Source organism: Carassius auratus, unplaced genomic scaffold, assembly GCF_003368295.1.
Source record: "Carassius auratus strain Wakin unplaced genomic scaffold, ASM336829v1 scaf_tig00017072, whole genome shotgun sequence".
In the NCBI taxonomy this organism is placed as follows: Eukaryota; Metazoa; Chordata; class Actinopteri; order Cypriniformes; family Cyprinidae; genus Carassius; species Carassius auratus.
In genome coordinates this window covers 178129-199126 of record NW_020524738.1, presented here as the reverse complement: position 1 = coordinate 199126, position 20998 = coordinate 178129, and the positions used below count along the sequence as shown (strand labels likewise).

The following is a 20998-nucleotide window of genomic DNA, read 5'->3' as shown; positions in this document are numbered from 1 at the left end:
CCGGCGGGATAAATGGCTCTTGCGCCCGGCGCAAACAAGTATAGGTCTCTGCAGGAAAGTAATGGTGATAAACGCCCCCTTTTGCTCTGCAGAGACCTAAGTCTCGGCGCAAATCTAAAATGGGTTGGTCTGAAGTAGCTTCATTATTCATAGGTGTGGTTTGGGCGTAACGTGAAATAAACCAATCAGAGCGTCATCCAACATTCCCTTTAAAAGCAGGTGCGCAAGTTCCATTATGGATTGCTATTATTATGACGTATTTACCAGGCGCACGCCAGGAGCGGTTCACAGCCAAGCAGACTGATGTTCTTGTAAGAGCAGTGAAAGACAGAGAAGTTGTGTTGTATGGGGATGGGAGAAACCCACCCAAAATTGCGTCGGTTAAACAGGCGTGGGAGGAAATAGCCACAATTGTTTCATCGATTTTTTTTCCTGGTTCTTGACGGACAAACATATTTGTCAGATGTCCTTACATAGCCTATATGTCTTGCCACTATTGGGCAAACAGGTCTGATCCTTAATTACTACAATTAGCCTGAATAATTTGTAAGCTAGATTTATGCCTATTTTTTCACATCTTCGTGGCACACCACAATGATTTCCGTCATCTCATGTGTTAATATTTTTTTTAGTGTAACAGTTTATGATTTGCAAAAATAACTGTTGCATCTGTGTAGATTACATGAGCAAAGTGTATGCGCGTTGTGCACGCTATACATTATGGTCAAGCATGCGCCCTTAAAATAGCATAATGAACAACGCGCAACGCGCCACTGACTTTAGACTAGGTTTTTTCTGGTCAGTGGCGCAATTGTTTAATGGAACAGCAAAATAGCACCAGGGATTGTTTTCGCCAGAACACGCCTCTTTTTTTGCGCTGAACCGCCCAGGGAGCGCAAGTTCATTCACTAGTTTAGCGACGTGCTTCTGTGGAGGGAAAAGCGCTCTTTGCGTGGGTGCAAAATAGGAATAACACATGCACCGGTCTACAAAGTCAATTGCGCGGGGTGCAAGATAGGGCCCTTAGACTCTCACAGGTTCTATTCAACTCTGATATTTTGTATCACCTTGTATTTTTATGTACTTGTATTTTAAGATGCTTTGTATTTTTGGATATTTTGTATTCTTATCTACTTTATACATTTCTGTATACAATTCATTTTTATTAATAATAAATGGGCACAATCCATCATAAATTAATTGATTTTAAAACCATATTGATTTTGGATTTGTATTTTCTATATTTGAAGCTGATTATGATACTTAAGAATCTTGTTTCCAAGTTATGATTTGTAGTTTCATTTTTCTAGATTTTTCTGAATAAATTTGCATATTAAACCTGACTGGATTGGATTCTGCATCATTCACATACTCTTTTTTTTCCTACTTTATAGTAGGTGAGTGCATATTAGAACTCAAATTATGTCCGAAACTCGCGAGAATTAGTGCAATTTTCGCCTACTCTTTTATGAACAGGATTCAAACATTCTCATTTGCTCTCTTACTGCTTTCTGCCTACTATAGTGTTTTGCCTATACTTTACAGACCCGAGCACAGCCGTCCTTTAGCCGTGTCGACATATTTATTTTTAACCTTATGCCTCTGCCTCTGGACAGTTATCCTGGTTGGCCAGTTTAAAACGCCCAGTGTTTTGGAAACGCTTCTTTTTTTTGTTCTGCTTGAGCTCAACAGCTGCAGTCCTGGATTCAGTGAGAGCTGAGGAACAAATAACTTTCAGCAGAAACCGTGAACTAAGAGTCATCAAAGCTTTCGGACGCAGCTGCAGCGATCTTCTGAGGAGAGGGGAGCAGTTCACGGTATTTCTCATCTTTAAACAACGGTAAAACACACTTTACACTGTATGTTTGAACAGTACACAAGGTCGTTTCTGTCTTGTTTTCATTGAGTAAGCTGTTTGTGTGTTTTCTGGCAGAAGAGCATAACAGACTCAGTTCTGTCTTACCATTAGTTTTCATTTCAAAGCACTTTTTTTTATTATCATCTGTGTCTCATTTTGAATTATGCTGTATCTCTCTGGTTGTAGTGTCCTCAATGCAGTGTTAAACAGGATGGCCTTGTAAGACATACAGGACTCAAAAAAATATTTGATATTTATTTGATATATATTTTTTTAAATCTGATAAACTTTTGAATGTTTGTGGTTTTACTCATTAGCCAGATGGTTCATAGTGCCTGGAGAAGGAAAGAGAATCTACCTTTTTAGGTTTTAAAGATGCATAATGAAATAAATGCATTTTAAGTTATTTAACAAGGTTTCTCAGATCACTTGTGTTTCCTATATCTCTATCAGCAGCTAGAGGGCTTTTTTTCTGACACTCCTAAAACCAAAGTACAGTTGTTGTGTTTTTATTTTTTTGTCTATTTTGTCTACAATGAAAGATAAAAATGTGTTTGGAATAGTTTCAGCCTATTTTAGTTCATCTAAGTAGATTAACAGTTTTTTTTTTATCATTTCATGGTTTATATTTCTTGTTGAAGTTGATTACTTTGCACTGAGGAGATTGCAGGGTAATTTACAGTTATAACTCAAGGACCAGATATGTCGCAATGAAGACCAGGAGTCAGAGATGAATTCAAATAATAATTATAATTTTACTTGAAGAAAATAGTTTGCAGTTTCATCAGCAGAAGTCAGATTCAGTACTCTCGATGGAGTTCGCAGGCCGCTCTGCGTACAATTCAAAATCAACAACAGTTATACTCCAGATACTAATTGCGTCAAAGCGCTGCTCAGCAGCAATCTGATTGGTTCCAAAACCTAGATAAACTTAGACAGTCTCCACATATGGACATAAACATCTCCAGCATATCTCCAATGATTGTAGCAGACGTCAGCACTGGTGAAGAAGACACCTCATCTCAGGTCAGGATGTCAGCAGAAACTGGTCTTCTCACAGAGCATAAGTGCTGACATACACACACACACACAAAGCCCTTATCTTCAATTCAAGGTTCTCTAGCACTGGCAAGTGTCTTATCACTACGGTGGGATACACACACATAATATGCAGACATTAATCTTGAGCAATAGAAATACAGGATAGAACAGGATTCTAATGTCTAGTATTCATTTCTAAATGTCACATTTCTCTTCGTCCCTCGCAGCGCACGTGGAGGATGGGTCACCCCTGACCCTTTTAGCTGACCTTGTGACCCTAGGAACAGGAATACACTCACATGTGTTCATGTCTGTTACACTCTCTTCTCTCTCTCTCTCTCTCTCTCTCTCTCTATATATATATATATATATATATATATATATGTGTGTGTGTGTATCCATGCATCTATCTCTACGTGTATAGATGGCTTGTCACTTATTTAGTTAAACCATCCAACAATCTTGGAGGTTAAATACTGATTGATAACTTGTTTAGTAGTTATACAATATTAATGAGATAATTAATACAGAAGGAAGGATATGATCAGGCGGCATCCACTCATCCTCTCCTTCAACATAATAACATTTAATGCATATATCAATACAAAGGTGTGTAAAATATAAAATAGTATTTAGAATGTCTATTATTTCTGTTTAAGTGATAAAGAAGACCTAAATATACAATTTAAGTTATATCAATTTAAATATGCGACTCATTTTAAAGAAAATGTGAGTAAATAAATAATTGAAACATAAAAGTCACTGTCTAACAGGGATGACCCACTTGTCTTTATACCCGGGATCCCTTTAAAGTGAGAGACAGATGGGAAAGTGTCCTGTAGTTGGTGCCAGAGCTGCTCAAACTCTCAGGGATGAAGCTTTAGCGGCGCATGCGCACATGTGTGGAGTAACGGAAGACCATTCAAAACAATGTGAAATGAATTCATGAATATTGTGTGTATAGCCTCGTGGTTTTTCATGCTTGATGTTGGAGGACTTGAGTTGTTGGTATTGTTGTTAGTTTGTATGATGTTTTTGTGTGGTTTGGATCAATATCTGTCTTCATCAAGCCATCAGATCCTCAGACTTAGCTGTGTTTCTAGACTAAATGTGAAAAATGTGTTGCATTAAGCTGCACACTGTAAATAGTTTGTTTAAAAAAATTAAAATACTAGATTAATGCACATATAAGGAGCATCGTCAATTGTGCATGAATCACATTGCAAATAGGTATTTAAAACATTGTTAAATTTTTAAATGTGAAGATCAAGCCATTCCTCTCACATGTGAACATTAAGTCAGAAAGAGCTTTATTATCAAGTATGTTTACATGCATACTTGGTAATAAAGTGCAGACATGCATAGAATTACACAGTAGAGATTGAATATAACACTAATGTCCGGAAAACTGAAAATTAAATAATGCACTATATACACAAGTTGAAGTATGGGGGAAACATATCATTGTTAAAATGTAATGTCCAGGGGTCTCATTTATAAAACTCTCCGTAGATTTCATCCTAAAATTTTACGTAGGCACAAAAGCTAGATTTTGCATACGGCCAAAAGTTTTTGAATTTATAAAACCATGCGCACAGCAGGACCTGCGCAAAACTCTCTTTATAAATCCCAGTCAGGGAAAGATTGTGCGTACGTGCATCCTCCCCAAAATAACCATATATGAAGCTTACAATGCCTAGTTTTACTATTCATAACCTCATCTTCATATCATTTTCATGCAAATTCCCATGCACGTGACATCATGTTTAACACAGTGACATTAGAGAAATAGTAACCCTGCTATGTTTTAGAATAAATACATGAAAATATCCATAAAAACAAAATGGTTTCAAATAGTTAAAGATATTTTAGATGATCTCATTCTTTATGTAATTGTTATTTCAGTGTTAATCTCTTTTACTGCGAGTGGAATATTTAATGTAAATGTGTATATCGACATGAAAACAGAGTTTAAAGTCGTTGTTTACTTCATTAATTTTCTCACTCCATGAAGGTGCGGTGCGTACATATTAACGCCAACTTTATATTTTAGAAATCCCGATATGTGCATAAAAAAATGCGTACGCAATTTCTATGCCTATTTTGTGCCTACGCAATGTTATAAATGAGACCCCAGGTATGTTATTTACAAGTGGACGAAAGATCAAAAAGATAAACTGTGCAGATTTATTTTCACGATCACCTTTGCTCATATTTACCAAGAGAGCCAATATTAGTGGAGGGCAACTTTTACTATATCATGTGCTCCGACAATCAGAAGCGGTGACTGATTCAAGAACGAACTGATTCTTTTTACTTTAACCTTTTTTATATCGGATCACATATCGCACCGAACTATTTGTTCACAGATTATAATGATCCGATTGCAGCTGTTCTCAAGTCGACAACTCACTGATTCAAATGAACCATTTAGTATGAGTCTGTGAGTTTGTTTTAGGTAAAAAAAACAACAACAAAATAAAAAATAACAGATTAAATAAAACAACTCATGTACATTCATGCCATAACGTTAAAAGTTTTATTAAAATGATATGCATTTAGCCCTATGTGACGCTTACCAACAGTAGCATTTTTGTATATTGTTTGGATTAACTAGCTGAGTAGATGGATATTAATGTTTATTCATAATCGTACTGGAAATAAGTAAATATTGTTAGCTAATGCTAACTGTCTAGTTAACAAGCTTGCTTGTGCTAAGCTGAGGTCATTTTTAGATATAAAGTTGTTGTTTTTTATCACTTTTTTATGCATACAGCAAACATCACAACAACAGACATCATCTATATATTTTAAACCGTTTTACATGCTCCATGAATAACTCTCAAACATACAAGACGATGAACCAAGTTTTCAGAGGTTAAACTGAGGTCAGACCACACCCTCTCTGACAGATAAAACAAGGTCAGATAATTCCAGATTCCAAACAGATTTAACAGAAAAAAAAAAAAACTTTGTAATCAACAATTCCACCATACACCAAGGAAACCAGAAGATAGCGCTATCCAATCTCACACAGTAGGAAATCTCCTTAAGGGGGTCGCACACCGGACGAGAAGCGCAGCGCCGCGTCGCGCCACGTCTTCAAAATTTAAACACATTATTCTCTACAGGTGTACACACACCGGCGGCGCCTTTCAGCATCTGTCCATGGCTCCCAGCTACGACTCAGGACTCTGTTCAAATTCCTGCCACGCCACAGAGCGCCATTTACATAGTTTTATACTAAATTTACATTTATTTGTCTCAAAACGTCGTTAACGTATATACTGACTTCACCCAGTACTTAAATATACATTTTGTTTTGCATTCATTTACAGAAATCAGCTGCATGGATGAAAACTGCTGATATTATCGGATTTTCAGGTGATATTCTCAATTCATTCAGTTAACGGAAGCTCTGAGGTAAAGTGTTCAGACTGCAGACTTAGCAACGATTGTATTTAATTGTACAGTAAAATAATAACATAGTACAGACATTATCTTAATTCCATGATGTCCTTAAACATAACAATATTGCTGGCCATAAACTGAGAAAATGCACATCCGGTGTGCGATACTTCGAGTTGTCCTACACGCGACGCGACGCTGCGCTTCTTGTCTGGTGTGCGTGTAACGGAGGCCAGCGAGTAGTGCTGTGCAGGTAAACCTCACTCCTCGATCTCTAGAGACGCACTAGCGACAGACGCTAGTGGCTGTAGCCATTTAGCCTCCTTGATAGTGCGCCCGCCTCCCATGCCGGAAGACCTGGGTTCGAGGAGCGTCAGAGAGGACCCGGGTGAGAGGGGTAACATTGGTGCCGTGACCCGGATGGGAGTGAGGTTTAGGGGGGTGAGTGTAACGGAGGCCAGCGAGTAGTGCTGTGCAGGTAAACCTCACTCCCCGATCTCTAGAGACGCACTAGCGACAGACGCTAGTGGCTGTAGCCATTTAGCCTCCTTGTTAGTGTGTCCGCATCCCATGCCGGAAGACCCGGGTTCGTGCCCCGCTCGGAGCGAGTGCGAGGAGCGTCAGAGAGGACCCGGGTGAGAGGGGTTACATGCGACCCCCTTAAAAATAACTCTTTCAAACTACCAGAGTGCGCATCCTTTTAAAATTCAAATGAAATAAAGATATCAATGTCAGTTGTATAAGATAAAAGTAGTACAGAAAAAACGACAAACAACTTTAAACAAGATTCAAAACAGACCACACAATACCAAGAATATAGCTCTGCTTAAGAAAAAAATATATATGTTTGGATAGATGACTAATCACACCAGTGCAAAACCTGTCCTCCCAGTGTCAATAACTAATCAAAACCCTCTCTCCATTAGCTCAAAAAAAAAAGAAACCTAAGCGTCTATCTCTTGTTATTCTCCTCTCCTGGGCAGTTAAAATGCCTTCTTATGAGGCAATAAGCTGATAAAATCTTCTGCTTCCTGAGAAGAGTCGAACCTCATCTGCTCACCGTTGTCGTAGTTTGATTATCGCCGGATAGATGAGAAACGGCTGCAGACCCAGTGATGTCTTCCTCCTAAGGACTGGGTTGAGGTTTCTTCTCCTGGCAGATGTGGCTGGACTGAAGTCAGAATAAAACAGCAGCGTGACATTATCCTGCATATATTTCACCGGGTATGCACCCTGCAGGATCACTGATCTGTCTTGCCATCTCTGCACACGAAAGCTACGAGTATGTGGATGCTCAGAGTTACTTTTTCTTCCATCATAGATGCGATGAGCCTGCTCAATCTCAAAATCGCATCTTTTCAGTGCAGGAATCCACTTGGAAAGATTATCTCTGAGAAAGCCGGCATTCTAGCTGCTTTCTCAGGTTTGTGACTGTTCTCCTATCTTCACGATCAGCAGCTTAAATGGAATCGAACCGGCCATGTGTCTGTTTCGCCGTGATGGCTGTCTTTTCAACTTCTGCTTTTAGCTCTTTTACAGAATTGTTGGTTGCTAGTATGTCCAGATGTAGGTCACGTAATACCGGGGTCAGTACGGAGTCTATCCCATCTCTTACTGTCGAGGCCACAATCGAATTTAAGTGCTATTGAAGTGCTAGCTTGATACCGTTAACAATGGCTCCCTTAAGATCTTCTTTAGTATGTATTTTGTTTAAAGCACCATATAAATAAAGGTGATTGATTGATTGATTTAGTGATGGTGGAATATTTTAATTTTTTCTTTATTGGCGATTGATCAATCACTCTTTTCCGATTGTCCTTGATCGTTGAAGTACTCATGATGGAGTAGATAGAAGTTGGTTTGAAACTACTATAAGGATTGTAGAATATTTGACAAAGTGAGCAGAGGGAAGGACCGTATGTGCACCACCGTCAAAGGGTTACGTGATCTCCTCAAGTCCAAATATTTTAATTCAACCACCTAGATAAATTACTTCTTGGGGAAAAATAAAGGATGTGATGTTCAGAACATGGTAACTACAGTAATTATCAAAGTGGGAAGTGATGCCCTCTGGGGACATTTGGCCAGGGCTGTTTTTACAACAAATTTGTTTTCATTAAAATGCTTTTCATAACTCCAGGCCTTATTAAACTTAAAACTCTGATGTTCTGCAAAACAACTTACTGGTGAAAATCAGATGGTCAAATCTGTTTTCTCTCAGGAACATCGCAGTTTAAGCTTCACATTGAACATTACTACAACACTCTCATCACCATAGTCCACATTAACAACAAAAATATATCTTGACTCTATATAGTGGTTATTTTGGGAAAATCACAGGTATTTTGAGCAGTAAGATTATACAAATCTATCAGTACTTTTTTACTTTCACTTGAGTAAAATTGAAAAAGGAGTACATTTAATTCTACTGGAGTAATATTTCCTTATATGCATATGTACTTTTACTCAAGTACTTGATTTGTGTATTTCGTCCACCACTGGCTGACACAAATTTCAAATGATTTTCAATGGTCGCTTTGTCGCCTCCAGTGTAGACAGACTTTAGCTGTGGCGGTGTGGCGTGTCAACTATTGCGTCCGGTGTAGACACAGTGTAAGGCTTGTAAATAGATACATACATAGGTACTATAATATAAATACATTACCTAAATTTATTGCTGTTGGTAATAATAATAAATAACAAACAAACAATGTAATTAATGCGGCATATGTCCAATCATTCATTCACAATCACATGAATTATTTTTACAGTGTTATAGTAAAAGCTAGTGGCCAAACTCACTCACTGAATGTGAGCTACACAATTTTTGGAATGTGAAAAAAATTTTAAATAATCTTTTGGTGAATTCCATTGCATTTTTTTTATCTGAGTACTGTACCTGTATAAAGATAGGTAATTTAGCTAAATAATGGAGTTGTGTTGTAAGGCGGTGGTTCATTATAGTATTATAATGATTTACAAAGAGACAACACTTAATCCTTTGATTTATTGTTGATTTTGACATGTTTTTCCACACAGAAATTCATCCCCTCTCACAACTATCACATCATCAATGAAGCTCCACCCACAACTTACACATCATCAGTGAAGCTCCTCCCACAACTAGTACATCATCAGTGAAACTCCTCTCACAACTATCAGCTCCTCCCACAACTATCACTCCATCATTGAAGCTCCTCCCACAACTACCACATCATCAGTGAAGCTCCTCCCACAACTACCAAATCATCAGTAAAGCTCCTGAAACCTGCAAAGAGTGAGTTTATGAAAGAGGACAGAGAGAAGATGGGAGATCCAGAGCCCTGCAGAATCAAACACATTGAAGATACTCAAGAAAAAACAGGTTTATTTTTCATTCCTTAAAAATAATGCTGCTGATGAGTTTTATATTTTGTTTGTTGTAAAGGCTGGGACACAGTCACACCGACTTTAAAGAACTAGTAGTGACGAAAGAAGGTGTGTTTCGGACCAAACAGCTGCGCTCAAACACACCACACAGACTACGGCAGACGGCAAACTAACACGTGCATTATGCCAATGCCTGAGAAGAACGGGCTGTTCATATCAGCAGCTATCAATAGTATATATTTGTTATTCAAAAGGAGAAGCCGAAACAAAGATATATGAGATAAAGGCAGATATACGAAATGTGAACAAAGCAGCGCTTGCTTACCATTTTGAATATCAGTAACGTTGATAACTTTAATAATTTTAAGATGCTCATGCAGTTATAAAAACACTTGCGTATTAGAATGATTGGGAAAGATCATGCAACATTTAAATAGCCTTTTGTCTGTACCGCTTTCATCTACAGGTATGCGCGTTTTCGTCACTGGTGCTTTAATTCTTGGCACTGACTCTTTCGCTAAACTGAACATCCTATCAGAGCTCTTGCTCTCATCGATGTCCCTCACGGGCAAACTGCCACCGACGAGTGGAACACACCAAACAAACTATCTGACTGTTGACTTGGGGTGTCCTGAAAAATCTCTAGAACTGTTGAATAATGTTGCTGAAGCATCAAATAATAAGGGACACTTCCTATGAACTGGGTACTTTTTTTTTTTCTTAAATAAAATGTATATTAGATCGAGTCTCCATGGCAGATGATCAAGATCCGGTCCCGAATGCAAAATCCTTTCAGAAAATGTCAATTTTGTCTGGTATCTGATCAAATAGTCAGCAGGGTTGTCGATACCCAAAACCCATTAAAGGTCCAATATGTAGGTGTTTTGTAATAAAATATTCCCAAATCACTTGAACAGTGTTATAAATTTCCTGCAGTTGTGTACTTAAAATATCCCAAAAGTCCCCAAAGATTTTTAATTTCAGAGAAATTTTAATTTTAAATAATTGTCTGTCTCGGAAATTTTTTTCACTTGTCGCCTGTCACTGGTGTAATCTCCGCGTTCTCCCTGGTTTCTGCTGTATAGTAACCAGAGACCTCTGATTGTAACCAAGGTGACAGATGAGGACAACTGTGTAGTTTGAAATGTCTATCTGCACGTTTGTTTCGTTCAAACATTATGGACCATGGCAAGCAGACTTTAGATAAAAAAAGTAGAACTTAAATGTGAATCAACATCAGCGCTGTGTTTTCCAGATGTCGAGAGCTCTACGTTCGAGACTAACTTCCACTTGACGCTGCTCTTACATGTACTTTATTAGACAGGTAAGAAATGTATGTAAAAAATGTAAGAATAGGATCTTTATGTTATTCTAATGTTGAACTTACTTCTAGTCTCATACAGACAAAGTAACACGTAGAATAACATTATAACTTACAATACACTAGTTTAGTTTGATTGTGTAACGGTTGGATCAAGTGAAACAGTGCTGCAAGTTTCATTCGTCTAATAAACTGACCTGTGAGTAGTAATTCAACACTTCAGTGTATTTCGGTATAATTGTCAATATTCCTTTATATTCGCGGGACTCGCGTCACATGTGTCTCTTAGCACTCGCTACCTGCTTCATATCACATTCATGATAAAAACATCTATGTATTCACTCATCCATAAACATCATTAGATTTGTCGGTGACAGTTGACGACAAGCTCCATAATTCTTAGCAAATTTTTCGTCATCAAATTTGCGCCTTTGTTATTGTAAGAGGTTAGCAACCCCTAGCGGTGAAGAAATTTACATATTGGACCTTAACATCAAGTTTTGTCTGGTACCAAAATTGTCTTCTATCAACCAAGAGGTTGACTGAGCAAAGCCAAAGTAGCGCAGAAGCAGGAAACAGAATGATGATGATAAAAAGGAGCAAAGTTTATTGAAAAATCCTAGTTGAATATGTTAGATAATGATTTCATCTGACCAGCACAAATCCAAAAACTTGTGTTTTACCAAACACAACAACATCCCATAGACCAGTGGTTCCCAACCTTTTTTAACTCATGGCCCACACAGCCAAACACATATGTTTCCGCGGCCCACTACAAAAGAATTTAAACGATCCCGCTTTTGTGTCGGGTTAACTAAGTACTCGGAAGCAAGGCTGTTAATTGTCTTTATTGAATAAACTGGTAATGTATTGAATAAACAGAAAATATACATAACGGATCAGCAAGCCCCCAAAGGCAGCGGGTAGAACGTCAGCGAGCCGAAGAGATGTCAGAGGGAACAGGCAGAGCTGGGTTGAAACGAGCAGTCAAAACCGGCAGAGAAATGGAGCACTGGACAAAGCAAGACTAGAGTCAGACTCGAGTGACAAGCGCAAATCGAGAGAAGGCAAAAAAAAAAAAAAAGACACATTAAAGGGAAACGGAACTGCAATATGTAAATAAATTTAAACCAACAACCATGAAATAAATTTAGCTAAATGGATAACATGCACAAAAAAAAATCTCAACTTGTTTACAAGACAATTAGACATGAAACTATAAACAACAATCTTTGTCACTGACCTAATGCGAAGGTTGGTGTTGTTTAGCATTTATTAAGCGCTGTATGTCGGGCTGAAGGGAAGAAAGTTGCAAGCGGAGATCAGGCTCGACGTTAAGCTTATTCCGGTATTTTGTCTTGAGTGCCACCAATGCACCTGCTTCACATAAGTATGTTGTCGGAAATGGCATCAAAAATTTAAGAGGGAGCGCGAGAGAGGCAGAGAGAGCGCGCGTGAGAGAGAGAGACAGAGAGAGAGCGCGTGAGAGAGAGACAGAGAGAGCGAGCCGTCTTCAAACAACACGAGCGCTGTCTTGCTCTCTCTCCCTCGTGCATATTAATCAATTGACACGATGATGTCGATGTTTAAATAATTTAAAATTTGAATGTAAGTGTGCTCACCCCATTTTTGTTTGTAAGAAAAATTATCGCAATATATATCTCAGAAAAATTAAATATCGCAATGTCATTTTTTCCCCAATATCGTGCAGCCCTAGTGCATCTGATCTCTTCTGGAAGCTGATTCCGGCGGGTAGCATAGTAACTAAAGGCGGACACCCCTTGTTTTGTGTGAACCCTTGGTATTTCTAACTGACTTGATCCTAGTGATCTGAGTGCTCGGTTTATATTCAGGGAACATACTGTATCTGCAATATATTTCGGTCCTAGGTCATTTAGTGACTTATATACGAGTAAAAGTACTTTAAAATCAATCCTAAATGTAACTGGAAGCCAGTGTAAGGACCTGAGGACTGGTGTGATATGCTCAGATTTTCTGGTTCTAGTCAGAATCCTGGCAGCAGTGTTCTGGATGAGCTGCAGCTGTCTAATGGTCTTTTTGGGAAGGCCAGTGAGGAGCCCATTACAATAGTCCACCCTGCTGGTGATAAAGGCATGAACAAGTTTCTCCAAGTCTTGACTGGAAACAAAACATCTAATTCTTGCAATGTTTTTAAATGATAGTATTCTGATTTAGTTACTGCTTTGACATGACTACTGAAACTAAGGTCTGTCTCCAGAATCACACCACGTTTCCTGTCTTGATTTTTAGTTGTTTGACCCCTAGAGTCAAGGTATGCATTAACCTTGAACACTTCATCTTTGTTTCCAAATGCAATGACTTCAGTTTTTTCCTTATTTAACTGAAGATAGTTCTGGCACATCCAACTATTAATTTCATCAATGCATTGGCAGAGGGAGTCAATGGGGCTGTAGTCATTTGGAGATAAGGCTAGGTTAATCTGGGTATCATCAGCATAGCTGTGATAGAACCAAATTGCCTTTCTCATTATTTGACTTAGTGGAAGCATATACAGGCTAAACAAGAGCGGTGCAAGAATTGAGCCTTGTGGGACTCCGCATGTCATGGACGTCCACTTAGACTTATGCTCTCCTATACTCACAAAATAGCCTCTCCCTTCTAAGTATGACCTGAACCATTTAAGTACCATCCCAGAAAGCCCAACCCAGTTTTCCAGTCTCTCTAGTAGTATGTTATGATCGACAGTATCAAACGCAGCACTGAGATCTAGCAATACCAGCACCGATATTTTGCCAGAGTCACAATTTAAGCGAATATCATTTATTATCTTAATGAGTGCTGTCTCTGTGCTGTGATGTGGTCGGAAACCAGATTCAAAATTGTCCAGGTATCCATTTGAGTTTAAGTATCTGTTCAGCTGATTAAAAACTACCTTTTCTATAATTTTGCCAATAAAAGGAGGATTAGATATTGATCTAAAATTGCTCAAAATTGTGTTATAAAGATTGCTCTTTTTCAGGAGGGGCTTAACAACTGCAGTTTTAAGGGAGTTTGGAAATGTCCCAGAAAGAAGTGAGGCATTCACCACTTCTAAGAGATCTGCTTTTAAGCAGTCAAGCACACTTTTGAAAAAAGATGTGGGAAGTGTGTCAAGACAACAGGTTGACGATTTTAGTTGCTGCACTATGTCTTCCAGAATTTTGCTATCAATTGTTTCAAAAATAGACATAGTATCTTTTTGATATTTTAGCCGAATCTGTCTGACCTCTGCATTACTTGAGGATGTGCTAATCACCTTCCTGATATTTATGATCTTCTCAGAAAAGAAGGAAGCAAACTCATTGCATTTGCTGTCTGAGAGCATATCACTGGGAATCTGACTTGGGGGGGTTTGTAAGTCTCTCAACAGTGGCAAAAAGAGTATGAGTGTTATTTAAGTTGGTAAAGAATTTAGGAAAAGTTAAAGCAGATTTTTTTTTCTAACTATGATTGAAAGAGCAAGAGGAATTCCTTGAATCATTTGAAAACAGTTAAAAAAATGTACAGGACAACAAAATGAAGATATGACATTTCTAGAACTTAAAGTAAAGTTTTGTTATTTCTGTAGAAATCATTACTCGTTGTTTTCCGCCTGTGTTTACTAATGTCGGTCCAGTTAAAACAGTGGTGCCTGTTTTTGGAATAAGGCCTATCAGTGAATCTGAAGTTATGAGAACTATTAGATCTCTTTAATCATCTAGAGCAAAAGATAAATCTGGTATGGATGTTGTTATGCTCAAAGAGTCTAGTTCGACTCCACTTAATCTTATTACTAAAGTTAATAAACGTTCAATTTCTCAGGGAAAATTCTTAAGTGTTTGGAAGTCGGCGATTGTTGTTCCAATATTCCAAATTGGAGATCCCCTTTCTATTGATAATTATAGGCCAATTAGTATTTTACCCACTGTTTCTAAGGTTATGGAGAACTTAGTTGCAAAACAGATTAGCAGTTACTTGAGTAGTAATTAATTTTCATTGCATTCAAAGAAAGCCTTTGAGACCGTTAATCATAGAATCCTTATGTCTAAGATATCTTTTTTTTTTGTCATTACATACAATTAACTGGATAGAGTCATATCTAAAAAATAGATCTCAGTGTGTTCAAGTACAAAATCACAAATCCAATGATTTAGGTACATCAACTGGTGTTCCCCAAGGATCTATCTTGGGCCCATTGCTTGTGAAAACAATTTTTCAATTGTGAAACTCTGAAGCGCTCCGTCATAGTGTTCGGTTAGTGAAAATCTATCTGTGCTAAACTTTCACTTAGGCTGCAACTGAAACACTGGCGAGTAAAATCTGAGAATTTATTGGCCATTGGCTAATATTAGACAACATTTAGTCGCCCAGAGTGAAGATTTAGTCACATATGCAAGTGATCTACTCACAATGTAGAGTGTTGTTGGGGAAGTCGTGGCCTAGTGGTTAGAGAGTTTGACTCCTAACCCTAAGGTTGTGGGTTCGAATCTCGGGCCAGCAGTACCACGACTGAGATGCCTCTTGAGCAAGGCACTGAACCCCCAACTGCTCCCCGGGCGCCGAAGCATAAATTGTTGCCCACTGCTCCGGGTGTGTGTATGTTCACTGCTGTGTGTGTTCACTTTGGATGGGTTAAATGCAGAGCACGAATTCTGAATATGGGTCACCATACTTGGCTGTATTTCACGTCACTTTTTTTCTTTTGTTTAATAGTTCTACTTATAGAAACATGAGATTTGTGCCTCTTATATTTTTTCAAAATAGTAATTTGAAGATCAGTGTACCTCATTCATGAAAAGTTTCAAGTTATAAAAATGCAAGAAAATGACCAAAATGTTGTATAATAATTATCTACTTCATTGTTATATCAGGGTTCATTTATATGTCCACATTTTTATGAGTTACTAAAAATAAACAATTTTACTTTATTTTAGAATTGATGGAAGAAAACAAGGAGAATGAAGAACTGAGTGAAGTTGAGGAGAAAAACTGTGTAAAAACTGGAGAAAAACCCTTGAGTTGCTCTCGAATTAAACGGAAAGATTTAAAGAAAAGAAGAGCCAAGAAATCTTTCACCTGCACTCAGTGTGGAAAGATTTTCACATGGAAATATAGTCTTGTTGTTCACATGATAATTCATACTGGAGGGAAACCTTTCACTTGTGATCAGTGCGGGAAGAGTTTCACACGATCAGCAACACTTAAGAAACACATAAACATCCACACAAGAGAGAAACTGTACTCATGTGATCAATGCAGCAAAACATTTTTGTGGGCTTCATACCTGAAGGAACACATGAGAGTTCATACAAAGGAAAAGCCACATTCATGTCATTTGTGTGGAAAGAGTTTTTCACGTTTTTCAACTTTGAAAGTGCATCAGAAAATACATACTGGTGTGAGAGAGTACATGTGCTTTGAGTGTGAAAAGACTTTCATTTCAGCAAACAGTTTAAAACTGCACCAGTGGATTCACACTGGAGAAAAGCCTTATAAGTGTTCACAATGTGACAAGAGATTTAGTCAGTCAGCAAATCTGAAAAAACACGAGAGGCTTCACACTGGAGAAAAACTGTACAAGTGTTCACACTGTGATAAGAGATTCAGTGATTCATCAACTCTGAAAACACATAAAAGGGTCCACACTGGAGAGAAACCTTATAATTGTTCACTCTGTGACAAGAGATTCAGTAATTCATCAACTCTGAAAACACATAAAAGGGTCCACACTGGAGAGAAACCTTATAATTGTTCACTCTGTGGCAAGAGATATAGTGATGCAGGACGTCTGAAAACACATGTGAGGATCCACACTGGAGAGAAACCATACAAGTGTTCACACTGTGGCAAGAGATTCAGTCGTTCAGGAGTCCTGAAAACACATGAGAGGATTCACACTGGAGAGAAACCATACACATGTGATCAATGCGGCAAAAAGTTTATTTGGGCTTCAAACCTGACAACACATATGAAAATTCATACAAAGGAAAAGCCACATTCATGTTATTTGTGTGGAAAGAGTTTTTCATGTCTACAAAATTTGAAAAAACATCAGAAAATTCATACTGGTGTGAGAGAGTACATGTGCTTTGAGTGTGAAAAGACTTTTATGACAGCAGAGTGTTTAAAACTGCATGAGAGGACACACAATGGAGAAAAGCCTTACAAGTGTTCACAATGTGACAAGAGATTCAGTCAGTCATCAAATCTGAAAACACATGAGAGGATTCACACTGGAGAGAAACGTTACAAGTGTTCACTCTGTGACAAGAAATTCAGTGATTCAGGAAATCTGAAAAAACATGAGAGGATCCACACTGGAGAGAAACCATACAAGTGTTCACACTGTGACAAGAGATTCATTGATTCAGGATCCCTGAAAAAACATGAGAGGATCCACACTGGAGAGAAACCATACAAGTGTTCACACTGTGACAAGAGATTCATTGTGTCAGGATCCCTGAAAAAACATGAGAGGATCCACACTGGAGAGAAACCATACAAGTGTTCACACTGTGACAAGAGATTCAGTGAATCAGGATCCCTGAAAAAACATGAGAGGATCCACACTGGAGAGAAACCATACAAGTGTTCACACTGTGACAAGAGATTCATTGTGTCAGGATCCATGAAAAAACATGAGAGGATCCACACTGGAGAGAAACCATACAAGTGATCACACTGTGACAAGAGATTCAGTGATTCAGGATCCCTGAAAACAGATGAAAGGATCAACAATGGAGAGAAACCATACAAGTGTCCACACTGTGACAAGAGATTTAGGCAGTCAGGACATCAGAAAAACCATGAGAGTATCCACACGGAGTAAAACCGTATCGCTGCACTGCATGTGAAAATTGTTTCAATCAATCTTCTAATCTACACAAAAAAACTATCACAGCACTTACAGGTCTGATGCTGTGTCCTCACTAAATGTTACACAATAATGAATCAAGCAATAAAATACAGATGCATCTCAATAAATTAGAATGGTAATGTTAAGTTAATTTATTTCAATAATTCAACTCAAATTGTGAAACTTGTGTATTAAATCAATTCAATGCACACAGACTGAAGTAGTCTAAGTCTTTGGTTCTTTTTAATTGTGATGATTTTGGCTCACATTTATCAAAAACCCACCAATTCACAATCTCAACAAATTAGAATATGGTGACATGTCAATCAGCTAATCAACTCAAAACACCTGCAACGGTTTCCTGAGTCTTCAAAATGGTCTCTCAGTTTGGTCACAAGGTTACACAATCATGGTGAAGACTGTTGATCTGACAGTTGTCCAGAGGACAATCATTGACACCCTTCACAAGGAAAGTAAGCCACAAACAATAATTACCAAAGAAGCTGGCTGTTCACAGAGTGCTGTATCCAAGCATGTTAACAGAAAGTTGAGTGAAAGGAAAAAGTGTGGAAGAAAAAGATTCACAACCAACCGAGAGAAGCGCAGCCTTACGAGGATTGTCAAGCAAAGTCTATTCAAGAATTTGAGTGAACTACACAAGGAGTGGACTGAGGCTGGGGTTAAGGGAATCAAGAGCCACCACACAGACGTGTCAAGGAATTTGCTGAACCACAGAAAACGTCAGAGGAGTCTTACCTGGGCTAAGGAGAAGAAGAACTGGACTGTTGCCCAGCGGTCCAAAATCCTTTTTTCAAGTTTTGTATTTCATTTGGAAACCAGGGTCCTAGAGTCTGGAAGAAGGCTGGAGAAGCTCATAGCCCAAGTTGCTTGAAGTCCATTGTTAAGTTTCCACAGTCTGTGATGATTTGGGATGCAATGTCATCTAGTGTTGGTCCATTGTGTTTTAAAAAAATCAAAGTCACTGCACCCGTTTACCATGCTTCCTTCTGCTGACCAGCTTTCTGAAGATGCTGATTTCATTTTCCAGCAGGATTTGGGTTCTGCCCACAATGTATGTTGAGATACTGTATGTTGTGATTTTAAATGTTGTGATTAAGCAAAATTTGGTAGTTTTATAAGTTGTTCCAGGGTTAGCATATTTAGTCATCTGGGGGTTGGCATCTTCTCTTCTCAGGTGTTCAGTCATCTCAGAGCTTCGTAAGAGTTGGATCCAGACTGAAGCTTGACTAATTCCTAGTTGCCTCAGGATGCAAGTCCCGTGACAGAAACAGAGACTCAATAGAGACTAAAACTAGCGTAGCTGCTTTTCCAACCAAGCAAAGACGATGTGTTCACCCCAGGCAAAAGGATGAAAATGTGCATTTGATCAGATATAGCTGAAGTACCAAGTTACGAGATATATTGAGTGAATTATTGGCTAAAAATATTTGAACAGAAAGTGTGTCTGAACCCTGAACGTTATCAGATATACTGTATTATTACATCCAACAAGTGTACTCCTCAATCGCTTAGGTGACAATTGTGTCTACATCTGCTCCGGCATCGAAACAATGATGAACTGATGACAGCTCACTCAGAGCGGATGTGTGCTAAAACACCAGTGAAGGAGTGGATGCTGAGTTGCCATATCCTTCATACTGATATTAATTATATTATTACATGATTTCTTGTTTGACTATTAATAAAGTTATGGCAAGAGTGAAATGTGTAACCTTATGTGTGCTGTATTTCTTTTCCTCAAGATTAATGTCCACATATTATGTGTGTGTATCCAATCGTAATGATAAGACACTCACCAGTGCTAGAAAGCCTTGAATTTTAGATAAGTTCTCTGTGTATGTGTGTTAGTATCTGTCTGTACAGGGAGAAGCTCAGACAGTCCCAGGACAAACGATCAACTGCCAGTGTCCAGCGTATCAGAAATACGTCTTTGGAGAGTTTTATCTAGATTTTGGAACCAATCAGAATTTTGTTGACTTATGTATTGACACAACTTAGTATCCTCTGTCAGGGTATAACTGGGGTTGATTTATGAGTTGTACGGGGGCGGCCTGCGAACTCCTTCGAGAGTGTTGAAGCTGACTTCTGCTGATGAAATTGCAAACTATTTTCTTATTCAAGTAAAATTATTATTATTAATTGAACTCATCTCTGACTCCTGGTCTTCATTGCGATATATCTGGTCCTTGGGTTTTTAACTGTAAATTCCCCTACACTCTCAGATCACCATTTTTCTTTTTGGAACAGACCATCGAGTTCACCCAGTCTGTGGGTTCCTCCACTTTCTTAATTACTCCTAGAGCTGTCATCTTATCAAGTTCCTCTTTTAGTTTCTCTTTCAGTGGCACAGAAACCCTTCTCGGAGCGTGAACTACAGGGTGAGCATCTTCTTTGAGTTGAATTTTGTAAATGAATGGTAGAGCTCCCAGTCCCTTGAAAACATCATCAAATCTGCGAACAATGTCATCTGTAGTTTCCTGCTGTGTTGCTGTTACACCATGACTATTGATACAGTACACTCTTTTTACCAGTCCTAATTCTTTGCAGGCTTTGTCACCAAGGAGAGACTGATGATTATCTGGAACTACAACAAAGAGCAGGTGATGAATTTTGTTCTTGACACATACTCAGAGTCTGCACACACCTTGAGTCTTATTTCCGGTCCATTGTAGGTTTTAAGCAACACAGTGTTTCTTTTTATCTTGGGCTTGATTTTCATTTCCTTTATGTCACTTATGCTTATGAGATTGGCCTTTGCTCCTGTACCAAGTTTAAGAGGCACAATGGTTTCATTGACTTGTAGTGACACAATCCATTTGTCATCAGATACACAGTTCACATCGGAGTCATTTTTTAAATTTTCTTCTTGTTTTGCTGAATATTTTCTGTGTCTACACTGACCATGCCCACAAAGAAAGTGTCAGAAAACTCTGTCTCATCCACAACATGAACAAACAATGATTGCTTTGTTTTATTCTTCGAAAAACACTCTTAGCGAAGTGGTTCATGCCTTTGCATTTTGCACATTGCTTTCCATACGCTGGGCATTGTTTAGGCTGATGCTTTGAGCCACATCTTTTACAGCAAAATGAATCTTTGCCAGGCTTAGGTACTGCTTTTTGAC

The 20998-nt window shown here is 38.4% G+C and overlaps 1 protein-coding gene across 1 annotated transcript; it reads left to right on the top strand.

Moving 5' to 3' along the window:
- The first annotated feature begins 1673 nt into the window (after positions 1–1673).
- On the top strand, positions 1674–18085 carry LOC113075476 (zinc finger protein 271-like). Its single transcript, XM_026248194.1, has 3 exons — positions 1674–1840; positions 9347–9671; positions 15932–18085. The coding sequence occupies exons 2-3, from the start codon at positions 9593–9595 to the stop codon at positions 17671–17673; spliced, it is 1821 nt and encodes a 606-aa protein (XP_026103979.1). The 5' UTR covers positions 1674–1840; positions 9347–9592; the 3' UTR covers positions 17674–18085.
- Positions 18086–20998: the final 2913 nt, after the last annotated feature.

Bases quoted from the DNA above. Each gene is read 5' to 3' on its own strand.
- LOC113075476 (XM_026248194.1), top strand. From the start codon at position 9,593: ATGAAAGAGGACAGAGAGAAGATGGGAGATCCAGAGCCCTGCAGAATC. The intron at 9,672-15,931 runs GTTTATTTTTCA...ACTTTATTTTAG, and splicing joins AGATACTCAAGAAAAAACAG to AATTGATGGAAGAAAACAAG.